We start from the raw sequence: 16,955 nt of genomic DNA on the forward strand, positions 1-16,955 counted from the left end.
TGCATGATGCCACAACGCTCTCTTGCACAGCGCCGAAATGATGTTGTGGCTTCACGCGTAAGCATGCAGGGCGCTTGGAGGCCGTTGTTCCGATCTTTGAGGCTTGTTGTTCTGCTGGGCCGCCCGATGGAGACAACGCACCGCCGTGTTTGCGTGACGAAAAGTAGGAACACTACGTTTTAACCATTACGTACGCAATAAGCTGGTACGGTTTATACGGATACAAAACACATTACGTTAAATGGCCGCTGAGTCGGGGATTTGACTTTACTACTTTTTAAACAAAACTACTGTTACAGCAGGTACGGTTTAACGAGGTTTTACTGTACATCTCTCTTGCAGAAGTGCGAAGTAAAACAAAAATGTGCAGACATTTGGTTTTTGAGTTTTATTGTTTCTCTAAGCTTTAATTCGTGCACTCAAGCAACACATTACACAAACAGATGTAGCCTAGAATAATTTTCGAAATCACGCGTTGCCACAAGCGACGTCACAGCAAACACGTGTACGTAGATGCACCAGCATTTGTACGTCATCCTCCAGCTTGGAGTGCGCCGGCCGTGAGGAGAAGGGAAAAGGGCATTCGGTTTAAATTTTCAGGTATTTCCGCAGTGTGTAGCGATATAATAATTTGCAGACACGATCGTTATCGCGCATTGTATGCTCTGCACTTGTCAGCTCAAAATGGCCAGACCTGGTGAGGCGCCGCCCTTCAACCCTTTGAGGGTAGATTTTTTTCACCATATGCGACTGCCCAGGGTCAATTTTTTTTATTTCAGATTCCAAACCTTCTTCGGGACTTCTTTCGAAAAAAGTATCTTGAGTTGCTATATATGTACTCTTCATTCATGAATAACAATAAAAAAGGAAATAAATTTTTAGGAATTAAAAATTTGATGAATTGTTATACACGTAGTTCAAGGCTTTGAAAATGTGCACACGAGAATATTTTGCAAGGCTGAAATGTTCCTGCTCTTACACTAATATGTACATCCATAGCAGTAATAGAGATGTGTAGGTGCGCGCACTCAAGAAAACTGTGGTTGTGTGCCTGTCAAAAAAGCAAAACGTGTGACAAACTTCTGGTAATCTTCATCTTATCTCGCCAACCAGGGGCAATCAGTTTTCGCGAGTGCCCCAAAAAAAGAAAAGAAAAAGCAATGGAAATGCATGCATGGCGGCATCCTTCCTATGCGCACCCCTGTGAGCACTAAACGAGCGAGAGACATGCAGTCACCCTTCGAGTGATTAGTAACGAGATAGCCATCAGTTTTGCAAGTACAAGAAGCCGAAACCGCTCGCGTAACAAAACCCAAACCGCCGCCCTCCTGCGCGTGCGCCAATGAGCGAGCAGTAGTATATATACACGGAGCAAACTTGTAGGAGCACGTGGGAGCAAACTAGCTCTAAAACAAGCCATGCAACGAAAAACGAGAGAGGGAGACGTGCGAAAAAAATTCCCTGAATTCCCACATAGTGGCAGCATATGACAGAAAAGAAAAAGTTAGGAAATTGGCGCGCTTTTTAAATGCACAGACGCCACCGTAAATATACGGCATCGACCATTTTTGCACTTGTTCGCGGCGTCGTATATTTACGTCATTTACCGCTAAAGGGCAACTGCAACGAAATTTTCGACTGCGTAAAAAGCCCAGTTTCAGATAATTTGGACATGAAGTAGCCTCTGTGCAAAATTTCAAGCTTGAAATGCAAGTCAATGCATCACACAGCTAAAAAGAATTGATCTTTTTCATGCCGAAAAAAGAAAAGAAATGCCCCTTTATTGCCCGGCGGAAGTGACATATAGTGAATAATTCGGAGAATCAGCGGCTTCGCTGTCTGCTTTCCTTGCTCATTTCCTGTTCTGGTGTATCAGCAACCTGCCCGCACGTCTGCTGGTCAGAGTTGGTATGCTTTGTTAGCTGCTTTATGCACTGTGACAATGCGATTGCAAGCCCGCAATGTTCTTTTAATGTGAACTTTTCACCGAGTCCAGCTGGTTTCTCTATCTGGTTGTCTACGTTCAACAGCAGGGCCTCGATGCGTCGTGCTTCCGCTCAAAGAAGAGTGCACTGGGCTGGCCAAGCTAACATTTCAGTGCACGCCGTGCATTGAAATGTTTACCTCGTTCTCCTCGATCTTCTGTCTTATTTTTTTTTTTTCCTTTTTTTTTTTCGACTTGAGATTCTTGGTTAATGTGCTTCGTTCGGGCTATCTCCGTTTCAGCAACAGCCGATTTCTTCTCTCTTCTTTCATCCGGCCAAATAATTGCTAGATTCGTCGCCTATGTTAGCGCATTCCATTTTTTTTTTTCACGTTTCCCGCCATGGTCAAAGTGCACAATACTGACAACCTGCATGCCACCTAACACACATACTCTAAGCAAATAGCAGAAATACCAAACACACGTGCACAAAGTCAACCAGTGTAACCAAGAAATGGCGACGTGTCAAGTCGGCCTCGTCGTCTACTATTTATGCTCCTACGCTCTAGTGTTGCTGCAGTGGCGAATGTAGAAATGGCAGCAGCCAGTCTTGAGAGCTTGCCACACCATTGCAAACTGCCGCTGTGCTGCGGAGAAGCTTAACATCTGTCTGCTCCCAAAGGGGTTGTGCTCGAGCCCTCGAAAATTGCGTATATTCATTGAAGAGGGTTTACTATAAAAAAAAAATGAAAATCACGTAATTAAACATTTTCAGCTGGAGTTTGACATAAGCCAGAATTTGTTATATCTGCGTTTGTTATATCGAGGTTAGACTGTATTGTTCCCGTAATGCAATCAAATTCAATGTTTTTTGTGTTCCCTCCAACTCTTAGCCGGTCTTCTGAGTTATGCTGGCACCTTGGGCCCAGAGGCAGCCCTGGCCAGCACATTGCCGGAAACATTGGAACTGCAGCAACACTACCTGCGGCCTCAGCAGGTGTATCCACCAGCCCAGTATTCACCAGGGCACCATCATCCACCTGTTATAAGTCAGGAGGTAAGTGGCATAGCTTTTCTAGTTCAGAGCACCTAGGCTTATTTCAGTAGCAATTGTAAGAATGCTTGTAAATTGATTGCTGTGGTTTTACAAAGATCCCAAACCTTTCAAAATGCTTCCGGTCAATGGTACATCAATCTCTGCTCTTTCTGAAAAAGCATTGCGCTATTCAACGCAAAGTGATCATAGGGCACATTAACCTGTAGGCATACATGACCCTTTGCAGTTCAAGCTGTCAGCCTATGACATTAGCATGCCTGCCAAACCTCCCGATTCGCCCGGGAGAGTCCAGATTTTTTACTTAACTTTCCGATTGTACAATCACTGTCTTATATCTCACAAAAAGTGGTCTCTCTTCGCGCAATAATCGTTTTTGCGAAACCGGCACTATGAAATCTAAAGCCGCATCGTAATCGTCAGCATCACCGAGGGCTGCAATAGGACCATCGGTATCAACTAAGCAGCCGACTACGGTGCCTTGTAAGCCGACCACAGCCGCAGCCAATGTAGCTCTTGCATTTCATGCACGCCTTCCTCCGTGGTGCATCTTGCTGCTGCTTGCAAGGCGTTACACAGAAGGAGTCCAGATAATCGAATGTAGAGCTGGCGGCTGTCCGAAATATCGGTAGTCTTTGCATACGCATTGTCTATGGGGTCGTTGGCGCTGCCGCGGAGCTGTCCGAATTACCAAGTTTGTCCACATTATCGGTGTCCAACTTATCGGTCGGCGACTATCAGTTGTGGAACATTTTTTTCTTGTTTTCTCAAAACCATAATTTTGATGATGATGCCATACTGGAAGTGCAATATCTCTGCTTCTACTGTAATCTTCTGCTTCACTGTAATTTTTTTTTCCCAGAAAGTTAAAGTTGTGTAGAGGGCAAATTTACCAAATAACTTTGTTACAATTATTAGAAATATTTTAAATGTTTTTTTTAAGTAGTTAGATTGGTTTTGGTCTCTTAAGTTAATTTTCTTATGTCATGTAAAATTAGGTCAGAGCTAAGTTGCTGCTAATTTGCACTCTTTGTTCCACATAATTTTCGTGTGTCAATTTTTATTGTGCCGCGTATAGTTGAGTAAATAGCTCACCTCCAAGCAATTGTGTAAGAGAGCTGAATTTCTCCAACTTCTAGAAAGTTATTTACTCATAAGACAACTGAATGGGTATATAATATTAGCACATTGAAATACATAAACTCGGCTAGTTTTAAACCGCTGGATCCCCCCTTAGGGGCTGACCAATATTTAAAACCTGGAGGGTCGAAGAAAAGCGTTAAAAAATGGAACATTGTTGGAAAAACTGTCTGTATGACATGTCAGCCTTGCAAGACTTGTAGATGAAAAAAATGTGCTGCTCTCCTTGCCCTTTGTCGATTCCCTTGCTAATTGTTACTTCATTTGCCAAACTTTGTAGTGATCACTTTTATTTGAAATGCCTGTCTCATTCTTACTTTGTTGTGTTGAGAAACCCTAAAAAATAGTGGTGTTGTGTATGTTGTGCCATCTAGATGGTGTGCGACTTCAGTGAGCAGCACCAGCCTCAACCTGGTTTGCCGTTGGAGGGAATAGGAAAGCGATCTGGAGGTCGCAGAGGCCATCACAGGAACAAGGGGATGCACCATAGTCCTAGACCTGACATGACAGCTCATCCACCTACAGTGGAGGTAGGTGTGGTTCATCATTCAACTTGTTTGCACTACGATGGCATTGTGTGTGTGTGCTCTGGTATCTACAGGTTAGTTTTTATGACCTGGTTTTTTTTTCACATGCTGGTTGCTCAGTTTTCTACTAGTTCCATGTGCAGTGGGGTAGGTTTTTTTATGCTAATGTAAACACAAATTATTTTGCTATGATTCTGGTGAAGTTACACCAGAATCTCACTGTAGGACTATAGTTAAATTATGTGGTTTCATTCAGTATCCGATTGGTGCAGGCATGGGAAGGACTTGGCTTTCAAGTTTGATGCACTGACCTCATTTCAATGTGTTGCCTCTTTTATGTTTCCAGGTTTTGGAACGGATGAGGGAGCCAGTGCCTCATATGCCCATACCCTACCCTGGTGGCCAGAGTGGTTTTACTCCTTTCTCATACCATCAGCCTCTGTACTACATGTGTGTTGGGACAGCACAGCCTTTCTATGGTCCTGCCCAAGGCCACCATCCACTTTCATTTGTTACAGCTATGGTCTCGCCCCAGCCTCCACCACACGTGGCTATGGCAGCTCCAAGTACCATGGCTGGCGAGCAAGTGACAGCGGCACATTATGCTGAACCGCCTGTTCTGAGCCCGGCAAGTATATCAGCGGCCCAATTGCTTAGCCGCATGGGGGTGATTTCGTTTGGTTTAGAGAATACATTTTACACAGTAGAACCTCATTGATATGATCCTGTATCATACAATTTTTTAACACCAACATTTGTTATTGAGAACACAAAAAGCGGCCAAGTACAGTTCTTTTTTACTTGCTAATATATTTTCAGGAAGCACAATCTTTTGGCACCAACATTCACACTCGTGACAATCTATCAGCACCAACATTCAGTACATTGCCAAGCTGTGATCATATACCGTATTTACACAATTATAAGTCGACCCCCCCCCCCCCAAATTGTGTGACAGGAAAAAAAGAGCATACCCGATGGCGCATTCGATAAAGAAAATTTATTAGTAGCTGACATGGTCACTGGACTAGTCGTCTTCACTAGTGCTGCCATCGTCATTGTTGCTACGGTCGCACAGCGCGTCGTCGTCCAGCGAAATTTCACATTTGGCAAACGACTGCACCACGACATCTTGTGGAACATCAGCCCACGCCGTATGCACCCGACCACACGCAGCCGTCAGGGAGGCTCTTCCGAGAGGTTCGGTTGGTCGCGGTTTTCTGCCGCCCCCCACTCGTACTCACAGCGGAGCAGCTCCTTAAAAGGCAAAGATCCGAGCTTGTTTCATGACCATGTCGCCCTTCGTTGGCAGGGACTGATCACGCATTTCAGCAACGTATGCCGCAAGCTTAGCCTACAGCTCCGGAAGGGATCCAGACTTTGGCATGTGGGAAATTCCTGACTTGCCGTCACAGGTGAAAATTTCACTTCACTACAGTCGCCACTCTCGCACCACCCATTCAGAAACATGCAACTTGCGGCCCGCTACGCAGCAATTTTTTTCTTCGGCGTAAGCAACTTGCGGCCCGCTACGCAGCAATTTTTTTCTTCGGCGTAAAGGATGGCAGCCCTCCTGAACGCCGTGAACTAGTGCCGAATGATTAGTGGGCCTGGAGCACTCATGATGACTGAGGAAGCATAGAAGTAGCACGTAGCCGGCAGTCAAGTGGAACACGTCAAACCAATGCGTTTCGTCAAACTATAGAGAAAGCTAAGCGCAACAGGTAAAGAGAAACCCGTGAGCGATGTCTGCTCTTCCATGAACTACCGATACTCTCCGCAAGCGCCACCCTTGTGAGGGTGCCGCCGCAAATGGAACAGCGGCGCTTCCATCAGCTATCGCCCCCTTCCCTCCCCCCCATGAGTGTTGTGTGCACTGTAAAACTCTCAAAAATGTCGAAAAACCCTTCCGGAAAGCGAACAAACACACGGGATAGCGAAAAGCTATGGGTAGGGCTATAGAGCAAACATAAAATTGTAACTACATTGTAGCTCCCGTTGGTCTCGCTTTTTTGGCGGTGCCATGTTTTGCTTTCGATTGTGTCGACCCCCCACTTCAGATTTTCAAATTTAAAAAAAGTGGTCGACTTACAATCGTGTAAACATGGTACCGTATTTACCCGCGTATAACCCGCCCCTGCGTATAACCCGCACCCCTAACTTTGAACTCTGCGGAAAAAAAAAAAAAAAAACTCGCGTATAACCCGCACGTTTACCTGAAAAAAAAAAAATGAGCGCTAGAAAGATGCAACTCACACTCAGTGATCATTTCGTTTTCAGAACATTTATTCAAACGACCGCCACCACGTCACTGGTTATCCGATTCTTAATCGTCGCCGCTCTCACTACTGCCATCCGAGGCTTCATCGCCACTCTCAAAGACGTAGTCGTCCTCGGAACCATCCAGACTATTACTGATCGCACATTTTTTAAAGCTTTTGCGCACCAAATCGGCCGGTATCGCTTTCCACGCATCCACGATCCACTGGCACAGCAATGGAATATCAGGCCTTCGCACGCGTCCCGTCGGTGTGAGGGCGTAAATGCCGTCGGCCATCCACTGGGCATACAGCCGCTTCACGTGTGCCTTGAACGGCTTGTTCAGGCACACGTCGAGTGGCTGTAGCATGGACGTCATGCCGCCAGGTATTATGACGAGGTCGGTGCTGGTCTCGGCAAGGCGAGCCTTCACCGCATCAGTGCAGTGGCCTCTGAAGGAATCTAGTACGAGCATCGACCGGCGTGCCAGCAAGGCACCTGGTCTTCGCTCCCAGATTACTCGAAGCCAGTCACCGACTAGGCCACTGTTCATCCACGAATTTTCTTCCGCACGCACAACGATTCCTGGGGGCAGTGGAATGCTAGGTAGCGTCTTGCGTTTGAAAATCACATACGGGCGCAGTTTCGTGCCGTCAGCCAAAGCGCATAGCATGACTGTGCAGCGCAGCTTGGCATTTCCGCCGGTCAGCACGCTGACTGATTTGGAGCCCTTTTTTTCCATGGTCGTGTCCATCGGCATCTCAAAGTACACAGGTGTTTGATCAGCATTTCCCACCTGAGACAGCAAATAGCTGTGCTCCTTCCGAAGTGCGATCACATATCGTTGAAAGTTCAACAACTTTTCCTCGTAGGCTTCAGGAAGCCGCTGGCACATGGTTGTTCGCCGCCGCATAGAAAATCCATGTCTTCGCATGAAGCGCTGAAGCCATCCACGGCTTGCACGAAACTCACGTGGAATGTTCAATTCCCGGGCCAACTTCAGGGCTTCCATTTGCGCCATCTCAGTCGAAACAGCGTGGCCACGACTTCTTTGCTCCTCAATGAACTTCGCAAGCTGCGTCTCGAGGTGGGGGTACGCGCCAGTCTTCGGACCCCGAAACGCTCGCCTGTTCCGGTTCGTTGCTTCGAGACTCTCTTTTTTCTTCCTCCAGTCGCGAATGCACGACTCGTCGACGTCATGCTGTCTTGCAGCAGCTCTGTTGCCGATTTCTTCGGCAGCGGCTATAATCTTTAGCTTCTCTTTCGCTGTGAAACACTGCCGTCGAGTCGCACTCATGATGCCAAAACAAAGCAGGCAAACAGTGCAAACTGGGGTAAGTACACTAAACAGCGCCTAACGCGAGGCTCAACAATGCTGGCCTTTCGTTGGCCCTTCATCGGCTTGACAAGCGTCGATGACGATGGGGATGGCGGACTACACGGGGAGGCCGCCGCACATTGCGGTGAAGCCGACCCCCCCCCCCCCCCCCCAAGGAAAAAATTCGCAGATAACCCGCACCCCCACTTTTTAAACGCGTTTTTTCACATTTTGGTGCGGGTTATACGCGAATAAATACGGTATGTTTTCCGGCTGCTAGATCCAAAGAACAAGAAAAGGCGCAAGACGTGCGGTCGCGTTTCACTCCATCTTAAATTGACATGCAGTAAAACCTTGATAATTCGAACTCTGTTAATTTAAAATTTCGGGTACCATATTTACTTGCATATAATGATTGCACTCGCGTAATGATCACACCTCTGAATTTCGTTTTCAAAATTCAATTTTTTTCTTTCCCATGTAATGATCACACCCCAAACTTGCCGCAGCGATATGTTGTGTGCAAAGTCTAGCTGATGATGACCATGCTTACCATCTGTCGAATGCTACGCAAATGACTCAAGGCTCACCAATCTGTCTACACGCACCAAACATATTCTTAAGCAGATGCCCCGTTTCATTCGTTTCATCACTTTCTGCACTTCAAGAAAAAAAAATCTGCAACCAAACTTGCCTTGGCTTTATTATTTGTAGGCTTTATAATGGTTGTGGTGAACAACAAAAAAAAGGTGCCTTTCGATTCCTCTTGTCTGTACTCGTGGGCACGCAACAAATGGGTGCGGCAACGATAGTAGCCAAGTTTACATTGATATGTTAAAGTGCACACTATTCATCGCCGGTGCTTGTGACGCAGCTAAAATATTCGCCCACCCTTAGCGGAAACAAGCCGCATTTGTCTTCCTTACAATGCTAATACGCATTGTAAGGAAGACGAATGCGGCAGTTTTTGCAGCATACTTGCCATGTGTTTGTCACTGGCAGCTAAGTGTACCCATCTCTCTTTCTGTCCCCTCAAAGTGGACATGGCTACGTTGTTGCTGAAAACTTGCTGATATTATTCATTACTGATAAGGAAAAATAAAGGAAAGTAAAGATGTCCGCAATAGAGATTAGTAAGAGACTATTGAAAGATTAGTGGAAGAAAAAAAGGTAAACGACAAACGGAGGTATACAAAAACAAAGTGCTCAGTGGGGGTTCAGAAAGTTTGGTGATGCAAATTTGCCATGTTTTTTTCTTTCCTTTTTTTTCTTTCTTCTCTTCAACGTAGGTAGGACATTAGGCAATATAATAGCGAGCTTGGTGGCACAACCCACTGCCCCTTTCCAAAGGGGACGCTCACAGCATCCATCCATCCATCCATCCATGACAGCGTGCGCCTCCCATTCTTGGAGATTATGGAGCAGGCCACTGAAAGCCAAGCCAGCGGGAAAAAAAGATCCAGCATGGCAGCCTCCAAAAGCGTGTAGCGTGGAACAATCTATTTAGTCCAAGAAATCGGTTGCGAAAATGCATTAGCTCAATGGGGAACCCTGACTGTGCATTTATGAAGTCCAGAATATCCATCAAGTCTGAATTTTTGGAGTCAAGCACCCGCGTGCCGGCTTTAGCGCGTGCCCGCTTTAACGGCAGTTATCGATTCCGTGAACATCATCCACAGCTTTGTTGATTGCAGCGGTGGTGATATTTATATGCTATGTGTAGCGAGCCAGCTGGAGAACATGGCACTTAGGACGGTGAACTGCTGCACCAAGCAATTCTGGATCAGTGATAAAGATGGACGTGGAAAATGAAGGCCTCCTTCTTTTCTTCTTTTTTTTAATGGGAAGTTCTTTTTTTTTTTCTTCTCATTTGGTTCAAAAACCTGCTTAATTCGATTAATTTTTGAGGTCCGGTGGCTCTGAATTATCCAGGTTTTACTGCACAGTGGTTCGTTGCAGAGCAAACTTGCCGTGGTCCGGGTGATTTTAGGCATGTTTAACGGCAAGAGATGCTAGCTTACGTCGGGTCGGCGTTTGTTTTTCTGGTTAAGTCCCCCCCCCCCCCCCCTTTCTTTTCTAGTGTCCTTGTTTTTTTTTTTTTCTGTTCTAGAATGTGTGAACGAGGTTCCTCTAATATAGTGACTTGAATTTGTATGGAAACATAGACTTACAAGGTCACAGATATACAATCACTGATCAATAATCTTAGCGTGCTCTATTATTCAGAAAGCTTCGTGTTAACGCTACAGTGAACTAGAATATATGGCCAGTGCATTTACATAAATGCGACTGAGGTGTAACATATCAACTCTCAAGCATATCGCATCTAAGGCGCCAAACGGGTATTTTGAGATAGAAAATGCGCATTTCAGCGGCACTTGTAATCAGAAGCGTATTATATCATGAAATATTGGAAAGCACTTGCTGCGGGATGACAACTCGCCAATCAACCAGCGGCAGTGGCTGCTGCGCTGCACACCCACTCTTATTACATTAACATTCCAACTATTACAAACATCTGTCCACCATTAAGTTCGAAAAATTGTCGATGACGTGCCCTGGGCAGCCAATTGGATAGCTCGCCTACTGACGTCATTAGGGCAATTTGTGTCAAGTGGGTAGGGGTGGTTGAAAATTCAGCCAAACACTGTGCTGCAATCAGCAGTGATGTACATTTTTAAAACCTTATAACAAATTACACTCTTTACACGATGCACTTAGATGCGTCAGTGAATGATCACAAGGACCTGCTCTAACAACTCGGTACTTCTTTACAAAATCATCAAAATTATTTCAGGGTCCCTTTAAAGCCATGTGTCAAGTTTTTTTTTCTATATTTCTAATATTGTGTGAAGACATCTGCAATTAAGATGTCTTTATCAGTGATCACTAAATATGCCCGTAACTGCATAGTGTATTACATATGATCACGGCAGTATTGTCACATAAAATGCAAATGCTGTATTTCATTATGCTGGTTTGAAAAGTATTCAAATTGTAGCACTGCTGTGTTCCATGTGTAGCCAATAAAATTTTGTGATGAAACTCTTTCTATTGCTGAATGATTGGCCATTTTTTTTATGTGGACTAAATTTTTAAATAAAAATTATATGCCATGGGGAAAAAACCAATGGCAGTTATTTGAACAGGTACATCTGGAAGTGAACAAGACTTTTTTTTTTTTTCTCTGCACTTTGTTTTTCATATATTTATATCAGTCCAAGGACGAAGTGGCCAGCCCTGTGACCATCAGCACCAGTGAGCAGTCGCCAGCAATTTTGGATGAGGTGGAATCAGCAGAACTATTGGCCAGTACTGTTTCTAGCGAGGCAGATGAAGCAGTGCATGAGATAGCCAAACCTGCATCGCCTCTGCCAACCACTTCGCCCAGTAATGTGCTTGAAGCAGCCGTGCCTGTTGTTGAGCAAACTCTAGCCGCGACTGCAGTAGAAGAGCCAGCTCCTGTGCCCCCTCTAGTGAATGGCTCCGGACCAGCCAGGCGCTGCTGGGCTGACCTGTTCAAGGCGGGCTCCAGTGAAGTGGAAGAATCAAGTAAGCGGCAACAAGTGGTGCCCCTTGCACATGATGATGCCACGAGTGACTGTGAGGAGGAGATGCGACTACGCCGGGCATCTGTACCAGAGTCTGGCGACACCAGGCTTGGGTGTGAGTTTCTCTGGCCTTTTTCTTCGTTACCTTCGGTTCCATGAAATTCACGGTTTTCCCCGGCACACCAGACTTCCGACTTGTGTGTACACATGGGGAGTGGTTTTTATCAGGCCAGTACACATGGCTAAGTATGGACAGCTGGGCTAGTTGTTTATGATTAGCATTATGAAACATCGTTCCAGCGCACAATTGAACACGGAGGAGAAGAGAAACAACTGGCGTTCGTGTTGTCTTTCTCTTCTCGTCCGTGTTCAATTGTGCGCTGGAACGATGTTTCACAGTACACATGACCTACCAATGTGCAGGGGTGTTTTTTGAAATTCACATTTGAATCGCTGATACACAAGCTAATTTAGCCGTAATGTTAAACCCAAGTTATGCATTTGCAAAAATTAGCAAATCAAAAACAAAGGCGTGAGCATGCTAGATTGTCTTATGTATGTGAATGCTTACGTCAACTTCATTTTCAGGGGCTTTGCGCAACTGCACTGTCAATCACACACCTCCATTGATTCAACCCAGGGGCTTGGAGAACGGCAAGAACTGGTGCTATATCAATGCCGTATCCTTTTAACCATGATGATGCATAATAATGGTTTAGTTGTATGTTAAGATACTTTTCGTTTCGGCTGCTTTTTTTGTATTCAAAATAAGACATTTTTACAAGAAGGGTTACTATGGCTTACAAGAACAGCAATGCCATGAATGCAGCTGCCACTGTTGAGGGGGGACATATAGACCAGCTGATTTTGATGAAATTTTGCACAAATGTTAGTAATATCACATAAACAAAACTGTGAAAATACGGCTGAAATATCTCAAGTACTTTTTTGTTTACAAAATCTTTCTGCTTTTTTTTTTTTTTTTTTTTTTGCAAAATGCCTGCACAACTGTAAATTGATTCTAGGAGTTCAAGCAAACATTGATAGCACTCCTATGTGTATTCTCCACACAATGACATTCAAGTAATTTTTTTAATCTAACAGAATTTTTTATATTCTCATTCTTTGGCAGCTACTCCAGTTGCATGAAAATCTCGACCGTGAAACAAAAGGTAATAAATTATTGAAGCAACTATTTTGAAAACAAAACATGTCATTGTGTGCAGTGATGCACAATGAGTGTAACAAAACAAACGGTGTAAAAATATTCATAATGGTGTCCAAGATATTGGCTTTGCAAGTTGACTTGACCTTGGTGGTAGAAAAGTTTTGAGAAAGAGGTGTTGGAGGTTTCGGGCCATGTTTATTAGACTACAAACTATTGGCCTTGTTGCAGGTGTCAGGTTGATCGCTTGGCTTCTTGGATCTTTTATGCTTGCCTTGTGCTTTTTGTGCCATCTTCTTGCGCAAGGCATCTTTCTTGGCCGCTTGACTGAGTTCATGTTCTGCAGGTTTTACGCCAAGTGAGGTGCAAAACTCTGTATAAGCTCGAAGGGGGCCACGGTTGAAGCAACACACTGCATTACTTACAGCTGTCTGTACAGCAATCAGGGAAGCATTTTTATCCTTTTATCCTTTGGCATGATTGACCAAATCACAGAGTGCAGGCTTTCTGCTGCATTTTGAGTTTTTTTCCCTTTGCAACGCTTCAGCAATTGAGGCTCAGAGACGCTGGAAAACTGGCAACATTGCCTCAGCTACATGCGGTGGGAAGCTTGCACCGAAATAATTGTGCCAGGGGCTCTGTCGTGCTAGTAGGAAGAGCCTAACAGACAAAACTTGTACTTTGGGTGAAATTGGTGTGCATGTGCTAGCTACTCTTGCTGATCTCATCGCTTCGCATCGTTAAAAGGCACTGGCTACTTGGCCGGTTGCCTGTACAAACGATTGAGTGAGCGAACTGCTGCGCCGGCTCTACCGACACTGGTGTTGGTTGCACGTCCAAGTCCTAACCCGACGCCCTACGGCTGCTTCAGAGCTCCGATTCAGGCGCCGTTGCTCGCTGTTCAGAACTTGCTACATATCAGATGGGAATAAACATTGGTTCATGCCGAATAAATGTTATCTGCCTTCAATAAAGACGTTGGGCGATTTTGCCGAAGCCAACACTGGTGCTGGGCACGTCTGGACTACATTGTGTACAAATAGTCGTGCAGAAGCTCTGCCCCTGTAGCTTTCACTTCATAGCCAAGAAAGGTTGTCTGCCAGTTTACAGTATGGTCAAGCAAGGCTAGTGTAGCGGTAATCCTTGGCTGAGGTGCAAAACAACGAAAATTAGGCCGAGGGCGCTACGAGCGAACTAGATACTAGGAAAGTGTGTGCTGCAGTGGCTTCAGCGGGTGGGCATCTGTCCCCCAGCGCGGTATGATGTGAAACTATTACAATCTGTTTTTATGCCCATATGGGCAAGTCCCCAGTCATTTTGACCTATCACGAAGGGCTAATGGCAGATTTGGAATAAAATGTTGTAGTTTTGCCCAGAAGGAGAAGCATCGATTCCAGTAGCAAATTAGTAGACAGCTATGCTAAGTAAGGATAGTAGTACTATTGGCCATATAAACTTGTAGACATTTGCTTACTAACTAAATTAGCAGCTATGGTGGGGTGTGCGCACAAGCAAGCGTGAACACATCCATTTGATTGCCGTGGAACCCCATTGTTAAAACGCCGGAGTCTGGAAGTGCAACAGAACAGCGAAGCGAATTGACCTTCGTGCTGCTTTGCTTCAAACTAAGCGGCGAAAACAGAGCGCACATGAAACTATCAGCACCCACTGTCTGCATTGCAGATCGCTTTCAATATAGGCCACGCCATACACAGCAGCCGCAGGAGCAGAACCCCTCCCCTTCTTGTGTGTGTCGTCATCCGTCGTTCTTCCTCCCCACTTAAATTTTCCCCCTGCGCGCGTGAGATTGAGCCCCCATCGTCAGCTCACCCTTGTATATTTCACTCGCACATATGGCGTGTGTCGCCTATGTTATCGCTCCTGGACTTCATACAGAAGATCACTACGCCGGCAACGGCATATATCCATCTCCATTGTCCATATAATCACTATCGCAACAAAAACATATTACATTAGTTTTATGTTATACTAGCCCGGGGATGATTGCGGCTCTCTAGGTCTGTGTTGACATATGGTGACCCAGAAATTACGTTACAGCGTCGATTGGGCCACATCGTTTGAAAACGTTTTCCGCTATCATTAGCGTCAGCACAGCAATGTGTAGTTCGATCATAGTGCCAGCGTTTTCAGCTTTACAGGAAAGCGTGCGCCGTGCCGCTGTTCGACCCAATCTTCTATATTGTAGCACGCTATAGCTTCAAAGCGCTTCAAAGACTTTGTGTTGGTCTATTCTGTGTTTTGTGGTGGTTTTGAAGTGTGCTGCCACATTACATTATTCCATTACGCCACCAAAATTCAGATTGGCCTGCTCCAAATTGCTCCAAAATGAAATTTAGCCTGCTGCAAAGTGCACTCCAAAGTGTGCTGCAAAATGCAATTTTACTTGCTCCAAAAGATTGCTTAAAAATGGCTGGGCATTCCCACCCCCCGTCATGCCTTAAATATCGGTAATTAGTAATTTGTACCTTTAATAAGGGACCATCTATACAATTCCTAGCCAGTAACTCATTTGTCCTTCTTCAGGGGATCTGTTCCCGAGTTATTTGCTAGTTCTAGATTTTACATTACTGGAAACATTTTTGCATTATTTTGCCTGGAATTTACTATATTAGTAGTTGGTGTGGTTTACCTGCAGTGCAGGTTGTTCCTGGTTCTCTATCACACGGAGTGCAGCCTAGCCTAGTGCCTAGCCTAGCGTAACAGAAGAATGCAGAGAGGTTGATGGGTTTGTATTAGCAGATTTTGCAGACTGACAACACTCTAAGGTGTAATGTTTGCAAGATGAGTGTTTTTCTTGATGTAGATATTTAGAACCTCCAAGCCTTATTGGCTTGTCCAGCTTTCTACAACCTGCTGTGCAGCTTGCCTCTGGTACCTGGCATGCCTGGTTCCAATGGAACACCTCTCTTGGAGTGCCTGTGAGTATCCTTTTGCTTTAGAAACCTTAGATGCCTGCTAGAAGCAGTGCAATGCTCTGATGGTGAAAAGCTGATGCCATACTAAGCTCCACCTAGCTCTAATGATATTCTGGACTCTTAAGCTTTTCTGGTTTTAGCCCCAGAATAGCATTTCTTTATAAATAGCAGGTTATGACCCATGATCTCCTAAACTTGTATTCCAGGTTTATCTCAGTTTTGATATTGCCATGTGTTGCGAGACATAGCATTCGCGTCTTCTGTGCATACTGCCAGCTTCTAAATCTGGCATTATGCACAACTAGATCCGGCCATGTTCTTATTCCAGTCTGTGTGGAGTCATCCCCTCAGAAGTGCAATGTGATTAGCCAAAACTGTGGATGTCGGTGAGCCAGTTAAATTGCAACACATACTGAACATAAGTAAGTCTCAGTGTTGGCCAAAAGGCGAAGCATCGAGTGTGATAGGAAATTAGGCAAGATAAGCACAGCAGCCACAGGGAGCGAACTTACGCTTGTACTGTCTCGCTTCAACATGAGCTACACGTCAAAAGCACAGCACATACGAAACTACTGGCACTGGGTGCACTTTGTCCACATCGCAGACTGCTTTGAAGATGGGACCCGCGCAGGTGTGCACTTCGTTCACATCGCAGATCGCTTTCAAGACAGTGGCCGCACCAAAAGCAGTGGGTGCGTTTCCGCCCCGCCTCCCACCCCTCGCTCTCGCTACATTGAGCCACGATCGTCGGCTGACCCTCGCGAGTCAGTTGTCAGCCCGTGTAGACGTGGCAAAAGTCCGTTTTATACACCCAATTCAGAAAAAAAAAGTTGCCATCAATTTCATTCGCTGCAGCCGATATAGTCCGTTGTAGCACGATCCATTAAAGGCAAACTTCAAACTCGGACATATTGAATTATTGTCTCTATCGAACAGTTGTAAAATCCACTTCAAAATCCCATGCCAAAGTATAGAATATACTGCACATACAGTGAAATCTTGATGTAACGAACTTCAGGGGACCGTGGTAAATTTTGTTATTCTGAAAGATTATTGTAGTGAAAGCCCCAAAATCAACCAT

At 45.2% G+C, this 16,955-nt stretch overlaps 1 protein-coding gene across 1 annotated transcript in view; it reads left to right on the forward strand.

The window, feature by feature from the left end:
• The window catches only part of LOC142561097 (ubiquitin carboxyl-terminal hydrolase 10-like), a 102,321-nt gene that overhangs the window by 38,101 nt on the left and 47,265 nt on the right, over positions 1-16,955 (forward strand). The window contains exons 4-9 of the mRNA XM_075673422.1: positions 2,818-2,981; positions 4,493-4,648; positions 4,992-5,273; positions 11,441-11,888; positions 12,362-12,453; positions 15,771-15,877. Of these exons, the coding sequence (XP_075529537.1) occupies positions 2,818-2,981; positions 4,493-4,648; positions 4,992-5,273; positions 11,441-11,888; positions 12,362-12,453; positions 15,771-15,877 (1,249 nt within the window). The remainder of the gene's footprint in view (positions 1-2,817; positions 2,982-4,492; positions 4,649-4,991; positions 5,274-11,440; positions 11,889-12,361; positions 12,454-15,770; positions 15,878-16,955) is intronic.

This window comes from Dermacentor variabilis, chromosome 1, assembly GCF_050947875.1.
Source record: "Dermacentor variabilis isolate Ectoservices chromosome 1, ASM5094787v1, whole genome shotgun sequence".
In the NCBI taxonomy this organism is placed as follows: domain Eukaryota; kingdom Metazoa; phylum Arthropoda; class Arachnida; order Ixodida; family Ixodidae; genus Dermacentor; species Dermacentor variabilis.